This window comes from Conger conger, chromosome 12 (genome assembly GCF_963514075.1).
Source record: "Conger conger chromosome 12, fConCon1.1, whole genome shotgun sequence".
Taxonomy (NCBI): Eukaryota; Metazoa; Chordata; class Actinopteri; order Anguilliformes; family Congridae; genus Conger; species Conger conger.
The window spans coordinates 31,269,007-31,286,506 of record NC_083771.1 but is presented as its reverse complement, the minus strand read 5'-3'; the positions used below and the strand labels follow the sequence as shown (position 1 = coordinate 31,286,506).

Below are 17,500 nucleotides of genomic sequence, written 5' to 3'. Positions count from 1 at the left end.
CAGAACCCATAGTTGCATAAAATAGTATACTAAAACTACCCAGATTCCATCCTACATTTGGTAAAATATCATATTATGTGAATACTGGACACTACACTGGCAGAAGTATCCCATAATACAATCCCAAGCAGCCAAGAGGGCAGTGTTCAAACCAAGGTGGCAAAAGCGTTGAACAATTGACATAAATTAATAATATGCTGTATGGGGTAATAATAATATGTTGTATGGGGGTATGGGGGTGATAATAGTATGCTGTATGGGGATATGGTGGTTTGGGGGCATGGGTATTTGGGGCAATATTGAAACACTTGTTGGTGGGTTCCACAATGGTAGTGAAGAGAATGAATAATGCCCAGATACATGATTCCTCTATCTTGAGACGCCACAACGTTGTGCCTCCATGAAGTTTACTGATGGCTGAAATGAAATTGGGCTTTCAATAATGCCGCAGCGCTGTGGAATCCTGGTCTCTGACGGCCGGAGCAGTTACACGCCGGAGACAGTAGCGTTTCATTACAGCCTCAGCCCAGGGGCACTGCTGGAGCTGATGCACAATTCCCAAAGATTGAAAAGGCTGCAGAGCTTTCTTTCTGCACACCGTGGGGTCAAAGCCTGCTTTGGAAATACTCCTATGGAATAGCCATACCTTTCCTGTGGACCTATAGGGCCTGATCTCCCAGGATGCCAATTCCTTTTGTTGTCTGCATCCAGAATTCAAACAATAGTCCTCCAAAAAATGGCCAATTTATCCCAAAAGATGTATCCAAAACCCGATCCATTCCTGTGTGAATTCAGTGAAGTGAGACGGTATTAAAACACTGTCAAAAATGAACGAGTGTGATTACTCTAGTCTGATCCCGATCTGGGTGGGAGGATTGAGGTGAATTTGAATAATCTGGTTGGGAGCAGCCCTGCTGTTCCAGCCCAGACAGAGGAAAAGTCCTCGAAGAACGAGGGCCAGGAAGTCCCCAGAGAGACAGAGGGAGGAAAACCTCCCCTGTGTGTGTGTCTGTGTGTGTGTGTGTCTGTGTGTCTGTATGTTCGTGTGCTTGTGAGGACATGGGAGGCAGAGAGCCCACAGAAGGGAGCACAGCCAGTCATTGGGGACGCTCGCTGCGTTGGCCATGAGACACGCTGAGTCCCGCTCCCTCCTGGGCGCAAGGCACTGAAACAGCCTGCAGGTCCCCTGTGCTGAGGACAGGACCTCTTCCACACGGCTGTTATGCACGTGTGCTTTGCAAAAGGGCTGCATACACATGTACAAGAATATACATAAAGTACATGAATCTTCTCATTGGAAATTAATGATTGTTTTCAGCACGATTTCAGTAAATGTAATTTAAAAAGAAGTGAAATTCTGTGTGCTGTCTATAGATGAAGAACTATTCCTTGGAGCAGAGCTGTACCCCAGGGTCTATAGGATAATACTGACTGTGGCAGAGACAGAGGACTATAGGATAGTACTGACTGTAGCAGGGACAGAGGACTATAGGATAATACTGACTGTGGCAGAGACAGGCCTATAGGATAATACTGACTGTGGCAGAGACAGAGGACTATAGGATAATACTGACTGTGGCAGAGACAGGCCTATAGGATAATACTGACTGTGGCAGAGACAGAGGACTATAGGATAATACTGACTGTGGCAGAGACAGAGGACTATAGGATAATACTGACTGTGGCAGAGACAGGCCTATAGGATAATACTGACTGTGGCAGAGACAGAGGACTATAGGATAATACTGACTGTGGCAGAGACAGGCCTATAGGATAATACTGACTGTGGCAGAGACAGAGGACTATAGGATAATACTGACTGTGGCAGAGACAGACACGCACACACACACGCACATACCCACCTGCACACACAAGGTTCCCCCGCGTAGTGTCTATGACAGGGAGGGGTGGGCTGTGGCGGGGGTCTAGAGGTGTAGTTGTCATGGCGATGGGAGGAGTGAAATAGGATTTGTTGTATCAATAACCTTGAGGAGACAATGAGAATTAATCATTCTGAGACAGGGCGGTGCATACCAAGAGAGAGGGAGAGAGAGAGTGAGAGAGAGTAAGAAAGAGGGAGAGGGAGAGTAAGAAATAGGGAGAGAGAGTGAGAGAGTGAGAGAGTGAGAGAGAGAGTGAGAGAATGTAAAAAAAGGAGGATGAATTAAATCAATCAGTTGATTTACAGCCTCTTAGCTCTCTGTCCCTCACGGTGTTATTTTAATGATCATATAATTCTCTCAGCAGCTGCCACTGGCCAGGGGGACTGAAATATGGAGTGAATGCTGCTTGAACCGCAGATAAGAGCAGTGTTACTGACGGCGTATGTGTCCGTCTCAGCTCTGCCCAAGCGTGGGGCTCTGTCTCCCGCTCTCTCACACCTCTCCCGTGATGGAAATTTCATTTTCTCCCCTGTTTACCTTGCACAGATACTGACCTTCATTACAGCGGACTTGCGCACCGCCTTGCTGGAATTTTAATGAAAAGCGGAAACGCTCAGTTTGGATCGTTTTTGTATTTTTTTTTATTCAGTGACCTTATTTCATTACCAATGTCAAACCCCTCTCCATCTGGACCACATTTCCTGCTTCCGATCTGAATCTCATTTGAGGCTGATGGTAAAATGTGTCATTAGGCACTGGTATTGGAACAGAAGGGGACTGTGAATAATGGGCTTTGTCTCAACGTGCCGCGTCCGTTTCAACATTCAAAGACGAAATGTCTGCACCATTTCTGTGTGTGATTGCTATTGATTTCTCATGTGCTACTCTGTCCGTCTGTCTGTCTGTTTGTCTCTTGGTTGTCCCCGCCTACCCGCGCAGGAGATGCAAGTGGAGGAGTTGAGCGCGGTCAGACAGACATTGCAAGCCGATCTGGAGACGTCGATCCGGCGGATCGCCGATCTGCAGACGGCCTTGGAGGAGGTGGAGTCGAGCGACGAGAGCGACAGTGAAAGGTAGGGGGCGCTGCGCTCAGTACCAAACCCCTCAGCGCCTCACACGCACACGTCTCACGTTCCCGTGTCGTCAAAAGATCCCTCACCACAGCAGAGCTCGCTTTGCGTAAGCACTGGTTACTATCTGTTCATGGCAGTCTGTTGAATATTCAGCTGGAGTGTTTTGCTCCCGGTGTGTAAGACGTCCGACCCCCTTCTCCTCCTGTCTGACGCAAGAAGTCGCCGTTGACTAATCCCCCGAACACACTGGCGCGCGCAGGCAGCCGCCCAGTCGCGCTGATGCGTCGGCACACGCGCTGTCACACGATTACTCACGCTGTCACACCAGCGGACCCTCCCTGACACGCTGTCACACCTCAGCCACCGTTCTCAAACGCGTCTGTGCGGACCGCTCCACGCACAGGCTGCCAGAGACACGCCGTGACTGACAGGTTGCTGTGGCAGGGAAAACGCATCAGATCACAGCTGCCTGCCCACAATGACCTGTCACTTTTATACTCTCCCCTGCCCCTCTATCTCTGTCACACTCACTCTCTCCCTCCCTCCCTCTCTCCCTCTCTACTCTAGTGTTTAGATGGCAGAGGAGTCCTTTTCTCTCTCTCTATCTGTCTCTCTCTCACTCTCTCCCTCCTTCCCTCCCTCTCTCTCCAGTGTTCGGACAGCAGTGGAGTTCTTTTCTCTCTCACTCTCGCTCTCACACTCTCTCCCCCTTCCCTCCCTCTCTCTCCAGTGTTCGGACGGCAGTGGAGTTCTTTTCTCTCTCACTCTCTCGGTCTCACACTCTCTCCCTCCTTCCCTCCCTCTCTCTCCAGTGTTCAGACGGCAGTGGAGTCCTTTTCTAGAAAACGAGATCTGTAAGAACCCCAGCTCCCTCATCTTTTCACCCGCTCCATTTGCCATCTCCTTGTGTTCTGTGGTTGTGGCCTACCTAACCGCATTGCAGAGCTCTGGATCTAGATGCATTAAGACAAGTCTACAGCTTGGCTGCTTGTGTTGGGCTTGCAGGTCTTGCTTACAAAAGTTCATTGAAACCAACAATTATTTTGAATGGTGTATTGTTACACAGAATTTGGCCAATTCATATATATTTAAAAAAATAATAGTCACTATTCATAAAATGTAATAGTACATAATAAGTTCATTTAATATTACATAATTGTTAAATAATTAAAGTATAACCATGACTATTGACTATTTTTAAAAATATTGTTTAGATATGGATCTGTGTAGGGACCGAAGTGAAACGTCAAATAATTTGACCCAAACCAATTTTGCTCATTACATTTCCGTAAAAGAAGATTCCACCGTGCCCTTTTCGAAATTTCATAATAAATATTTATGGACATAAAAGCCTTTCATGCCAGTTTTGAAGAATTGCTGTTCCATTCCCTTGAGGCACACCCGACCGCATATCATTTTAAGGGGAAGGCCACTGTTTCACAAACAGTAATGCCTCTTTTTGAAAATGTGTCACTTTTCATATAGTCCCACCTGTAAGTTACATTTGTCATGGGCATGAGTATGCGGTCTGTATACACAAAGTGTGTCTGAGCTGAGGTGAATCTCAGCTTATACTGGCCCACAATTTCCCTAGGAGACAACAACAACAACAACAACAACAACAAAATCACCCTATTCCATGTCCTGCATATTACCCTTGACAGATTCACAGGAAGAGTTATTAGTCGCAGACAAGTTACTGTAAAATGTTACGAAATGTTGGAAGGCATCTGTTTGTGCTCCGTCTGTGCGGTTTGCTACAGTCACTGGCTGACGAGAACGTGGCGTGTAGCCGCCGACGTCCTTGACGTTTTCGGCACATGAATTCATTCAGCTCTGTAACTGGGTTGAGATGTTTGTTGAAAGGTCGGTCTCGAGCGGCTCCCGATAGCGCTAAGCTCTTGCGTAGCCGCTGACACGGCGGAGAAATGACGAACGAGCCGTCAGACGTGTTCTCACAAGAACCGTAACGGTTTTCACAAAGCTAATCTGATCGCCCGCGCAGATGTTAACGTGTCAAGGTTCCCAACTTATGGAACTTTAGTGCCCGTCCTCGGTCTGTCGAACGTAGCCGCGGACGGTTTCGCACGTGGCCGCTTGTGATGCAGTCGAACCCGGGTTATCGGGAGAGCTACGGTTCGAAAGCCAGGCTGCTGTAGACCATAGCATGTCACTGAAATCTGTGTGTGTGAAGTGTACGTTTCAGAATGCCAGCATGACCGCACCAGAAGCCTTCGTTAAGCAACTGAACACACACACAGACAGACAGTCCCACAAACATACATGCATTTATGCATGCTTATCCTCACACACAAGCAAAAACATGCATACATTCAACACCCATACGCAGAAATGCACACAGACACAAAAACACAGACACACAAACACACACTCACACACAGACATTCACAGGCACACACACATACATTGGCAAATACAGACACACAAACACACACTCACACACGCGCGCACTCACTCCTGGTATACACTGCACTGCCTGGTGAGACACAGAAAGGCTTTTCCTGTAATGAGGCATTCCTTTGAAAGTTCACCAGCTGTGATATGCCTTGTCACCTGAATAATACATGCACATTCGTCAGAGCCCCTCTCTGTGGTTCCCTCTCTCCCCGTCTCCCCCCCCTCCCCCCTCTCACACTGCGCTCTCCCTCTCTCCATGTCTCCCCCTCTCCCCCTGCCTTCTCCTGCCTGTGTTGGGGGAGACTCTGAGAGGGTAAATGTGTGTCAGCGGAGGCTTTTATGAGGAATGCGACTGTCAGAATGAATGTCGGCATGGCAATTTCCTCTTTTCTTCCTCCCCACGTCCGCTTACATTTTTATTTATTTATTTCATTTCAACGGATGGATACATCCGCGCGAGGCTGAAGAACCCCTTTTTTCTGCGCACAGAAAATCGTTTTATTATTCATTAAGCTCAGCAAACATCATAATCCACGGTGACTTGAAGAACATTTATTTCTTTATTTACGTATGTATTCAGTCGGTTTTTACGTGTGTTATTTCTTTCCATGGCTGCATGTTCTCAGAATGTGCTCAGGTTAAGCTCATTGCTCAAGGGCGCTCGCGCAGAACCGGCAGCAGTGCCCTCCCCGGGGGTCCGGACCTGCACCCGGGAGCCTGGAGGGCCGGAGGTCCGGGTCTCCTGCAGTCCGGGTCTCCCTCTGCACATCACGCTAATCACAAATAATGAGCATTTGTTTGTGCTGTGAAAAAAGACATTTCCTTGAAGAATTCTGTGCATAGCGATTCCTTTGCTTGCTTGAACCATGCCACTGGTATTTGATCTTGTATTCTAAATTGAAAAAAATCTGCTACAAAATAATGTATGTATGTATAATTCTGTTTCATTTCTACACCTGAAAGTGAGTGGACTAACCACTACCACGCTTACACATGTGCAAAATATTTGTGTAGGAAGGCAGTGCATTGTTGCTATAGCAGCAGAGTGATTTTACTTTCATTTCTGAAGCAAAGGGGGAATTGGCCAATGTCATGGACACGGTTTGATGGACTGAAAGACACACCTGTAGAAATTAGAGTTTGCTCGACCCAGTCTTTTAATGATGTACCCATTCAACAATAACAGACACACGTTCACATAGTGCTGTGTTTGTTTAGTGTGTCAGTAAACCGGAGCTTGGGCATGATAAACTGTTATGGTACGATGTGCTAGAGGCCCTCGTGTGCTTGAACGTGCGATATGGCGTGCATGCCGTTTGCTCCTCATCATATGTGCAGGGCCGCATGAGCCTCAGACAAAATGGAGGGCGGCGGTGTCAGAGAGGCCCCCGGCTGACCTGTGCTGTTGTTGCCATAGTGACAGCGTGTCCAGTGTAGGATCCGTGGGCACGGAGGACGTGGGCGAGGGGATCCGCCAATGGCTGGGAGTCCCGAGGGGCAGAGGAAGCTCACCTTACGGCGGGAGCAGTACCACGGGCAGCCTGGGGGGGCGCCAGTCAGTCACCGACACCATGAGCACCTACAGCTTCCGGTGAGTTCTGGAATCAAGCATGTCTACGACAGGGAGCGGCAGTGAATTCAAATAAATGAAGTAACTGGCCACAGCATGAAGGCCAGACACAATGTGCCCTTTCAGCACCAATACGGGCAATGTTCTGCCACCAGAAATTCAGTTCAGTCCTTCTTTTTATTGTGTTTCTTGTAAAACATTCACCTGAGGTTGTGTGGTCTCCACGGAAGGAGCTGCGAAATGGAAAAGGTGGGACATAAATGCCAAACTGCCGCCGCGCTGAGTTATCGACCGGTGTTAATTCCTGCGGAGTGGTCCGTTTGTTATTGTAACACACCGCTAAGTTTACAGCGTATTGTAGCAGAGCTGTTGGACAGTGTGTTTTGATGACATGCGGACACAATCGTTCCTCCCTCCTCCCGCTCTCTACGATCCGCTTTCTGTCGTGCGATTCCGTGGGGAGCATGGGAAGGCGGGAATAGAGGATGGCTGTACACGCTCTTTTAAGGCGGTATTAAGGCGGCCATCCATTACAGCGGTCCTCATTACGGCCTGCATTGCTCCCTCCGCTGGGCTGCCGTTCTCTGGCCACCGGCCTCCATAGCTTACACAGGCTTGGCAGATGTTCAGTCAACAAGCAGCAATTAGCTAAAAGCATCCCCTTGATTAATTAATTGGATGTCGTCTGACATTTCCCCCCGGTGCCGATACCCCCCTTGTTCCTCTTTGATTTACTGTCATGTGTCTTCGCCTGCTTGGGAGTTAATTGTGACACACAACCACAAAGATTTATTCAGACACTGCTTTAAGCCGGTGTTAGGACATGCAAAACATTTCCTTTCCGATTGGTCAGAATTTTTTACGCCGTCGTGCAACTGCATTGATTCTGCGTGGATGGCAATGTTTCCGGTTGGGAATTTATTCCAGCTGAGCCAGTCTTGCTACAGCTCTAAAGCAGGGGTGTGATACTCAAATCCTGGAGGGCCACAGTGTCCGCAACGTCTGTCAGTTGAGGCCTTGAAAACAAGGTGTGCGGACTCTCTGTTGGATGACTTAAATGAAGCATTTAAGTGCTGAAGCACACCAAAAACCTGAAGACAATGCCGTTCAGCGCTGGAGTCTAAAAGTCCTGTTCTGCCTTCATATTCAACAAAGCTGCACCATAACTGCATTTCATAGTAACACAATATTTTTCACATTTTTGATTGCATATTTAGGAAATCAGTTTACAGTATGTATACATGTATCCATCCTGTTCACATTGCCTTACGTGGCTGTAGTCACACCTCTATCTATGGGTGGCAAAGAATTTGGGATAAGGGAGCATTTTCAGGTTTGGCACAAGACATGACATTGTACTCTCTCAGTCTACTCTTATTGCTCTATATGCTGTATGTTTTTATCAGTTAACCTGGTGATGGGAAAAAATAATGGCAAAACTTTGTCTCACAATGGTTAAGAAACCCAGTCTTTACTGTTACAGTAGTAACGCAACAGCATTCCGTTTGAAAATGCAAGTGGAAAGTAATATTTACTGTCACAATGGTTTCGGAACAAAACATGTAGTCACAATGGAGATGGAATGACACATACAATGCCACAGTGGAGACGGAACAAAACATTTAGTGTCATAATGAGGATGGGATTCAACACTCTGTGTCACAATGGGGATGGAATATAACATTTAGTGTCACAATGGGGATGGAACATAACATCACATTTTAGTTTTCAGGCACAAGCACAAACACTCCACTGGTTTTATTTCAACATTTAATCCTGCACCAGGAGAAATTGATATCCTGAGGGGAAGAGGATTGCAGGACTATCCTTATTATTTCTTACTATTTGTCAATATAAACATTGACACTGTATAAATATACAACACAGGGGTGAGTTGGGTGCAAACACACATACAGTAGCCCAGCTCATACCACATAATGTTTAGACCTTAGAGTTAGGACATACAAGCAGAAAAACATATCAGGTGATCGTTACTGAAAATAAAAAGCTTATTAAAGTTCATATTTGAGGGATGTCTCTTGTCTCAGATGTGTATGCTATGCTGTTCCCTCGAGAATTAAAATGCCAAATTCCCCATTTCCTATTTCCGGTTGTGGTTTTCTACTATTGTTTGCACTGCTGTCATTTCAAGAGAATATTTCGGATGAACATATTCTGCTTAAGATGCACACATGTGCAGTGTAGTCCTTGAAGCATTTTGACTGTGACCCGATTTTTATATGGATATGAAATGAAACAATATGAGTTTGATGAATGGGTTATGATGAGAAGTGCAGACTGTCACCTTTGAGGTGGTTACAGCCATGCCAGGTGAACCATAGAGGAATTGCAGCCCTTTTTCTCAGGGACAAAAAGTGGCTGCACAATTGGCTGCTCTGCTGTTTCTTGGCCAGCTGTCATTAGTCCATGCACAAGAAAGGGAGCAAAGCATCTAGATTTTGATTATTGATTATTGATGATGTGACTGCTGATGGCAGCAGAAGGATGAATTTTGTACAGAAACATGTTATTTGCTCAGATCCTTGCAGCAGGACAATGGCTACTATGATACAGCTTAAGGTGGAATCTTCTAGACTTGCCAAATCAATAACCTGACCTGAAGCTAACTGAACATTCATTTCACATGCTGTAGATGAGCCTGAAGGCAAAGAGCCACCAAAACAAACAGAAACTGAAGGTGGCTTGTACAATTTACCTGATATGGATGTAAATACCTCAAATTAAAGCTGACAGTCTGCACTTTTTCCTCATGTTCATTGTTTCATTTCAGATCCGATGAGTTGGAACGCAGAGCCACAATTCTCACAGACTACATTGTACACAAATGTATATTACATTTTATTTTTGTTTCATCTACAAAACATGTATTCGTAGTGCATGTCGTTATGCTGAAACTGCTACCGTTTAGCAAGAAGAATCATATCTAGTCCTGTGGCACCACAGGATTCATCATCAGTGTTCCGATTCGTGTCATGCATCCATTCAAATGGTGACACTGCAACATAACACATTTCAGCTGGAACATTCAGGCTCTTTCAGTCTGCAGAAAGATCAGAACAAAAGCTGGACATGGCACAGAATTTCAACATTTTATGCCTTCCATTTCTAAAAAAGAAAAAGGGGGGGGGGGGTATTTATCCCACCAACCTTATTGGCTGGCATTAGGAGGGGGGCACGGAGTAGTCAACCTGATTGGCTGGCATTAGGAGGGGGGCTCGGTTTAGTCAGAGTACGCTGAAAGGCACAGCACGCCTGACAGCTGATGCCTATGACAGCCCTGCCTTTGTGCCGCTTGCCATAGTCGCAGCTTTTATGAATGCACACAAAAAAAAACCCCCAAAAAAATCGCCTGTCATTCAAAATGCTGAGAAAATAACTGGCAATAATCTGGTTAGAAAAGCGGAACGTCCGTCTTTGAGAAGCGGCGCGGTGCGGTGCGTCCGGTGCTGCAGCCGTGCTGTGAATTGGCCGGTCACTCTGCTTCCCTCCGGCAGGTCTTGCTCTATGGAGCCGGAGGACGAGCAGGCGGAGCAGGGCAGTCTGGGCCGGGCGTCGTCCTCCTCGGCCCTGTCCGAGCTGCTGGAGGGCCTGAGGAAGAGGCGCGCGGGCTGGGACCGGGGTGCCGAGGGCAGCTGCGTGTCCCTCCCCGCCTACCAGACCACCGGAGCGTCCGCCCTGCGCCGGAGGGCCTCCGCCCTCTCCCTGGGGAGCGACGAGGGGGCGGAGGAGCCCCGGCCGGGCATCCTGAAGCCGCCCAGCCCCCTGCTGCCGCGCGCCTCCAGCCTGCGCGCGCTGTCCGAGACGGGCGGGGCCGCGGGGAACGGCAAGATGACCCGCTTCAGCTCCTGCGACTCCCTCACCTCCACCTCCGCCCCCGGCCCCGCCCCCGGGCCCCGCCGCCGCCCCGCCAGCCTGGCCATCCCCGAGGAGGAGGAGGACCGCCTGGCCACGCCCACCAACCGCTCCCCCCAGCCGCTGCACCGCAGGCTCCTGGGGGACCCGGATTCACCGCCGCCGTCCTCCTCCCTGGGCTCGGAGCCGCTGGTGTTCCAGAGCCGCCGTATCCTGGGGAACCTGGACAGGGACCCCGACGACGCCGGCTCCGACATCCTGCCCGCCATCCGCCGGACGCAGTCCGCCAGCAGCCTGTCGGGGGGCTCAGTCAGAGGGGGCACGCGGAGAGCCCTCAGCGTCCATTTCGGGGAGCTGCCCCCCTCCAGGGCCTCGCGCCGCGACTCCGACACGGACTCCTCCAGCTCCGGGGGCTCGCAGCGCAGGGGGCCCCAGGGCGAGAGGCTGGAGGCAGAGGGCAGCGAGGGCGACGTCACCTCCGTCATGAAGAAGTACCTGCGCAAAGCCGAGGCCGACTGAGGTGAGGGCCCGGCTCCAGATCCGCTCAGTCCGTACACACAACACTGCGCTTCAGCTCAACCGTGGGAAAAAAAGCTTGTGAAGTTGCGATGGAAAAAAATCCCCATTATTCAATCGATTGATTTTCATTTACTGAATTGACGGAAATGAAGTTGGCCCCGACTTTCCAGGTGCATTAGCCTTTTCTATTAGACAACCACACCCCATAATGCCTTGTAGGTGCATCAGAGCCTTCCTCTCATGGATGCCCTACAATTCTAGAGCTTGGGAAAAGTACATTGGCATGCTCTGTCAAATAGACTTGTGGTAGGTATTGAATAAAAGTAAAAGTGTTTTTGTTTTGGTAAAGATGTGGGGGAGACTCAGTGGGTAGTTATTTCTGGGTGTTTAGAGATGAAAATATGGCAATGACTGCCCCCAAAATCCTGAACCTCTTCCCTCTCCTCTCCCTAGCATTGGGCAGCATGTGCTCCAGCTTGAATTGGCCCGGCTTCCCTGCCAATGCCGAGGCCTGGATGCAGAGGACACGCATGGAACGCACACACACACACAGAAGATACATTTTGAGCACTGGAATCCATTTGTACACAGAAATAAAGGGACTTTTCAAACCCAAGGTCATGGTCTTCCATCTCCCACACGATGCCTCAGCACAGCCAGAGTACAGTGTGTACGAGTAGATGGGAGGAAAACCATTTAGACACTCTGCAAGCTGCTTAGAAAGAAGTGGTCAGCAATTACCGGTACTGGCTGATCCCAGTGTCTGTTAAAGCCAAGGAAGTAGTGGGCCACAGAGGAAAACAGATCAGAAATACTGATAAAGTCTGCAGAACTCCAGAAACAGACCAACGAGAGCCATTAAGCTAAACTGAGCATACCATTTGAGACTGTGGCCTATAACACCCTGTACCGCTTGTAAAAAGTGAAGTCAAGCAAGGGGCAAAAATATTTTATACATCAATTGGCAAATACAAACCCCCTTCTCCTCACAAAATACAATGGGTTATGCAGTTAAAAGCCCTTTCAATGTGCCAGTGTTTAATAAATGTGCACAATTAACCACACACAAGGAGAAAGGGGGGGGGGAAATCTGCAAATGCATTTATTTGAAGTATGATATGCACCCACCAAAACAACCATTAGAGTACAGCCCACAGCTAGGTGAATTACTTTGCCAATTCAGGCCTTGCCTGAAAATGTAACTCATGTATACTACAACTTGAGAAGGCCCATAGTTTTCCAACTAGCCACTTAAATGATCAGTCAAGTGCAACCAGAGCCAGTGTAAGAACAGGTGAGAGTCAGGGGAGAGAAGAGGGTAAAAAAAAAAAAAAACGAAAAACCAAAACATTTATAGAAGGGGGGTTGGGTTTGTGGCATTTACATTTGACAGTTTAAGGCTAAAGGCAATCATGGGAAAACATTCAATTTTATTACATCTTCTGAAACTGTACAACATTGACCAAGCAGACCTAGGCCTGTATGGCCATTGTGTAAATGGTGGCACAAGCTAGCCTTCTTCACACTGGAGACCATCTGGTCCGGTCCAACGGTCCACCTTCACCGAATGGCCACCAGTTTGCCTTCCCAGAACCACTACCTGAAATTGAAGTTTCTGAGTTTCAAGTCTGGGCTACAATCACATTTACCTCACCCTTCCCATATGCATTACCATCTGTGGCATTCAGTGATGATTTAAGTCATATCTACATACCATAGCCATGCATCAAGTCCAGGAAGATTAGCGTTACCTGAAGAATTCAGACTTTCTTCGCCGCTGGCTTTCGCCCCCTTCCCGTTCCCTGCAATTTAGACCCGATAGGAAAATTATCCGTCAATTCAATTTGGGCAACACTTGTTCAAAAAAATAAAATGGAAAAAATCCTGGAAACTTCATTACACCACTAGGTTTGAGGTACAGCAATCCAATTAAAACACCTAGATAAGGGGGAGAGCCAGGCACACACTCTGCATGCAGATGAGCTCTTAATGAGGCCCAGCAATCCACCTCCACCCCCCTTCCCCAGATCAGAATACATACCTTCTTAGGGGGGTTTTCGCTGTCTGAGACCGCACTTTAATACAAAACAAAAACAAACACTTTAATGAACACATTTATAGACAAGAGCCATTTCTACCGCTTTGATCATTTCCATGTTTGGAACCAATACTCCATACACATTACAAATGGTAACAGAACCTTAGTTTCAGTTTCAGGATTGCCCGTTTTAAAACTAGAATATCCCAGGAAAGTGCAGAATCAAGCATTACATTACATTAATGGCATTTGGCAGACGCTCTTATCCAGAGCGACGTACAGTTGGTTAGACTAAGCAGGAGACAATCCTCTCCTGGAACAGCTGTGTGGAGCTTATTGTGGCTACACCGGGGATTGAACCACCAACCTTGCGGGTCCCAGTCATGTACCTTAACCACTACGCTACAGGCCGCCCCGTTTAGAACATTTAGAAGAATCAGCTTCAATAATTTCCTGCCACTGAAACCTTTAACATGTGCAAGTGGTCCCAGTCAAACAAAGGACTGACCCAGGTTGGACCAAGTTACAATGTACAGGTGAGTGTTGTGGCACAGGTTGGTGAACTGCTGCTGGGGGACATTATGCTGAGGTTTGTCTAAAGCTTGACATCTGAACGATTACAAAATGCCCCCGCTACTGTGTACACATTTTTACGAACGCCGTCGCTCAGTCATTTACCCCTCTTCGTCCGCTTCCTCCGGCTTCTTTCTCTACAGGGGAGAATTGACAAGTCAGCCCACACAGCATGGCCTTCCTGCAGTCTGTACACAGTCAAAAGCCTTCAGAGTCTTCAAAAATCTATCAAATGGAGGCCGACCGCTTTTGCAGGTGCAGCATATGCAAATTCACAAATAAAAGCCCGGCTTGCATATGAAATGCACGCAGATGCACATGAAATGCATGCAGACGCACAACACAGCCCCGTCCAGAACCCACCCTTCTCCGTACCTTGCCTGCTCCATTCTTAGCTGTTTTTTTAACAGGTTTGGGGGGAGATTCCTCAATATCCTCCTCTTCCTCTTCAGGCAACTCTTCCTCCTCATCCATCTCTTCATCCATGTAATCATCCTCCACTGCAATCAAGTAATCAAATCTCACAAGCAGCTAAAGTTACCTAGGATTTACAGTGACCAAAACTGGGAGTTGCATCATCCCACATTCATGAACATATTCATTGGAACTCAGATCAGACAACTCCCAAGGCTCAACTGAACTTACGGGCAACATGTTCTCCACATATATAGACTGGTCCGGAGCCATGTTTTAGCCGGAACGTTATTGGAGGGTGCAAGTCCACCCCAGAAAGATTCACCTGGGTAAGGCATGAGGAAATTAAAGTTAATATTTGTGGCTTATTGCAAACTAACAAAATCGATGAAGCGTAGCTTCCTGTGAAACCATTCCTCGCGCTCACCGTTGGCATTCCAGAAGCTCGCAGCGTCGCCATCGGAAACACCTTGCTTTCATCCTCGTCCATCATTAGCTCGACGATATTAAATTCGTCTGTCGCTTTCGCGCCCAAACACATCTACGAAAGCAAAACGGCCAGCATTTATTTGAAACTAGTCTTAAAATGGGTCGCAGACTGGTTAGTCGTTAAAATGCCACTGCAAAGATTTTGAACCTACGGTCCTCAGCGCAAGCTGGTGTTGATGCTTTGAATCATCGGCTTTAAACTTCCCAATCTTGTTATCCTTATTTAGCTCGCAACCTTTAAAACAAATTGATTATATCAATGATCACAGGCCATTACTCTGTTCACTTGGCAACCTGACAAATGTTTAAAAGTCACTGTCGAGTTTAGCCTAACTTTTACATTAAACGCATTCCTTTGTAAAATTCTATCAATTTTAGATACAATATGCCTGTACCCCAGAGAGTTGAAACTGGTTTTTCTGGTTTGCTGACATCGCCAACTGACATTTTTTCTAAAGACCCTGCAAAGAGAATTTGTAGAAGGATAAATAAATAAATTGGCCTATTCTGATTTTTTTACATGCACAACGTGCTTCAGCTATAGGCAAACTTTTACCAAGTATGCGGTTACTAAATAGGCCTATTTAAATTATTTTTAAGAACAAGTCAAGGGAACCAAAAAGAGCACTGGAAACGCAAAGTAGACGCCTATGTAGGATATCACATGGCAAAATCAGGTGAGTCCAATAAAATGACTAACCATGAACCAATCACAAGTAATATCTTAATTAGACAAGCAAGATAGCAACAGGCAGAAAAAGAAAGGTTCGCATACGTTTAATAGGCTACAAGCGCATCTCGAACATTACATTTTAACCTGTAACCGTTCGGTCATGTGTACGGTAAATGTGCAAGATACGACCATTCGCCTAGCCTACATTCAGATGTGTAGGCTTTTGCGTTTTGGGAAACGTGCCAATATGACATCCAATCGATGACAACTAATCAGCTATTTGCCGGCTCTGCGAAGTGGCAAGCCCAACGTCAGACTGGTCGTGTGGGAATATTGGCAATAGATGAGATCTGACTTTTCCAATTTGGTAGTCGCCACAGTGCAAAATCTTGCGAAATGATCTGCTTGCCCGTTTTAGCTACTCATGTGTGGCCAAATGCTTCTTAAGCGTCTATGCAATTAAAAAAGTAATTAGCTTCTCATTATCGATCTTCCTTCCACTTTTAAATGAATGCAATGGACTTGTTCATACGATCAAAAACTAAAATGTCCAGCTGTTTGCACGAACAGCCACTGACTTGATTATTTGGGCTGGTTGTTACAAATGTATTTTTAACGTGTCTGGTTTAATTTTCTGAAAGCATTTGTGAGTGTGACAAACGGTGCTCCACATTCCAGTGGGTTCTGGTGTGCTATCTTTTTCATGTCTTTCAGTACAGTGGAATACCGAGGAGACTCCTCTTCGTAGATGGCTGTAACACCTGATTTTAACGGATCAAGTATTTATATGGCACACATTGTTGTTTCCGAATTGCCAAACGTCTTGATTTGCATAATCGAGTATCCTAAATTGTCCTTGACATATATATATTAAAACAAGCCTTTCAATATATTTAAGCATATACCCTTAAATGTTTTGCATATTTGTGACTTATTTGTGTGGTCAATCAATTATGCAGTCTAATGAAACAAATGACAGGGAGTTGTGAGAAAAATATTTGACAGTACCTTTCATTGTTTTGTGTAACATTAGGGACACCCAAACATTATTCATTTTAGTGGAAAACGCGAGAGGTACGTCGCCATCGGAGCCGTCTAGTACAGAGACTGTAGACTCGTGTTGAGACTGCCAAGTGTTGAGAAAATAAACATTTACATTTACATTTTTAGTCATTTGGCAGACGCTTTTAATCCAAAGTGCATAGGTTCTACCACATGTTAAAAGCATCAAATCCATAACTTGTAAAATACGCACGAAGAGCCGTTCTAAAGAAAGAGGAGATTAAGCAGGTGGGCACATGTTCGTTGGTTAGTTTGGACGGCAGCATGATCGTATGGGAATCTATGAGCTATGACGAGTATGTGTTATCTGGTAACACTTACTTTTCCTTTCCCCTACATTTTTTACCAGGTATATTTGTGGTAAGAATAACATATAATTCGGTTGTTGGTGATGGAAAAATAGGTAAACAGCCTATTTATAATAAACTGAAATACTTAGGAATTAAATGACTATCTTGTACCCATCAAATGTTTAGCTTAGTTAGAGCCTGAGTGTATTGTTTATTTACCCGGTAAATACCTAGTACTTACAGAGGACTGTAAAAGGACATGTTACTGTATGTATTTGTGCGTGAGAGAGTCTGCATTGTGACTGCTTTCTGTACACATACCATTTATTTTAATTTGCGTGTATGTCTTTTTGTGTGTATTGTGCACACTTGTTTACTCGTTTTAACTTGAAGTTATTATTTGTGTGCCTGTGTGTGCATGAATGTGTGCACAGGCACACACACAGATGTGAGTTTAAGTTATTCTGTTTGTGTGTGTGTGTGCACGTGTGCGCGCATGTACTAGACGGCGCTGTGATGTATATTTTATGAAGCCCTCTGGGCTCAAAGCAGAGGGAACACGAGCTGGTAGTGTGACCCCAACTCTCCTGGGGACCAGAGACAGCCCCTCTCATCAAAGACTGAG

General features: G+C 46.5%; 2 protein-coding genes across 7 annotated transcripts in view; one reads left to right on the top strand and one right to left on the bottom strand.

Annotated features, from left to right (window-relative positions):
* The window catches only part of LOC133141844 (unconventional myosin-XVIIIb-like), a 57,486-nt gene extending 44,808 nt beyond the window's left edge, over positions 1-12,678 (top strand). For 5 of the 6 annotated variants that reach the window (XM_061262626.1, XM_061262629.1, XM_061262630.1 and 2 more), the window contains 5 exons: positions 2,823-2,956; positions 3,769-3,810; positions 6,792-6,965; positions 10,460-11,337; positions 11,790-12,678. In XM_061262626.1, the coding sequence (XP_061118610.1) occupies positions 2,823-2,956; positions 3,769-3,810; positions 6,792-6,965; positions 10,460-11,336 (1,227 nt within the window). In that variant the 3' untranslated portion in view covers position 11,337; positions 11,790-12,678. The remainder of the gene's footprint in view (positions 1-2,822; positions 2,957-3,768; positions 3,811-6,791; positions 6,966-10,459; positions 11,338-11,789) is intronic. The other variant, XM_061262628.1, reaches the window with a different exon arrangement.
* Positions 12,679-12,746: 68 nt separating this feature from the next.
* npm2b (nucleophosmin/nucleoplasmin, 2b) lies at positions 12,747-15,481 on the bottom strand. The gene is made up of 9 exons (XM_061262631.1): positions 15,246-15,481; positions 15,003-15,085; positions 14,789-14,902; positions 14,593-14,686; positions 14,323-14,447; positions 14,053-14,084; positions 13,378-13,411; positions 13,088-13,138; positions 12,747-12,936 (listed from the first exon to the last, which is right to left on the bottom strand). Exons 1-8 carry the CDS (start codon positions 15,295-15,297, stop codon positions 13,097-13,099), a joined length of 576 nt encoding a protein of 191 aa, XP_061118615.1. The 5' UTR covers positions 15,298-15,481; the 3' UTR covers positions 12,747-12,936; positions 13,088-13,096.
* Positions 15,482-17,500: the final 2,019 nt, after the last annotated feature.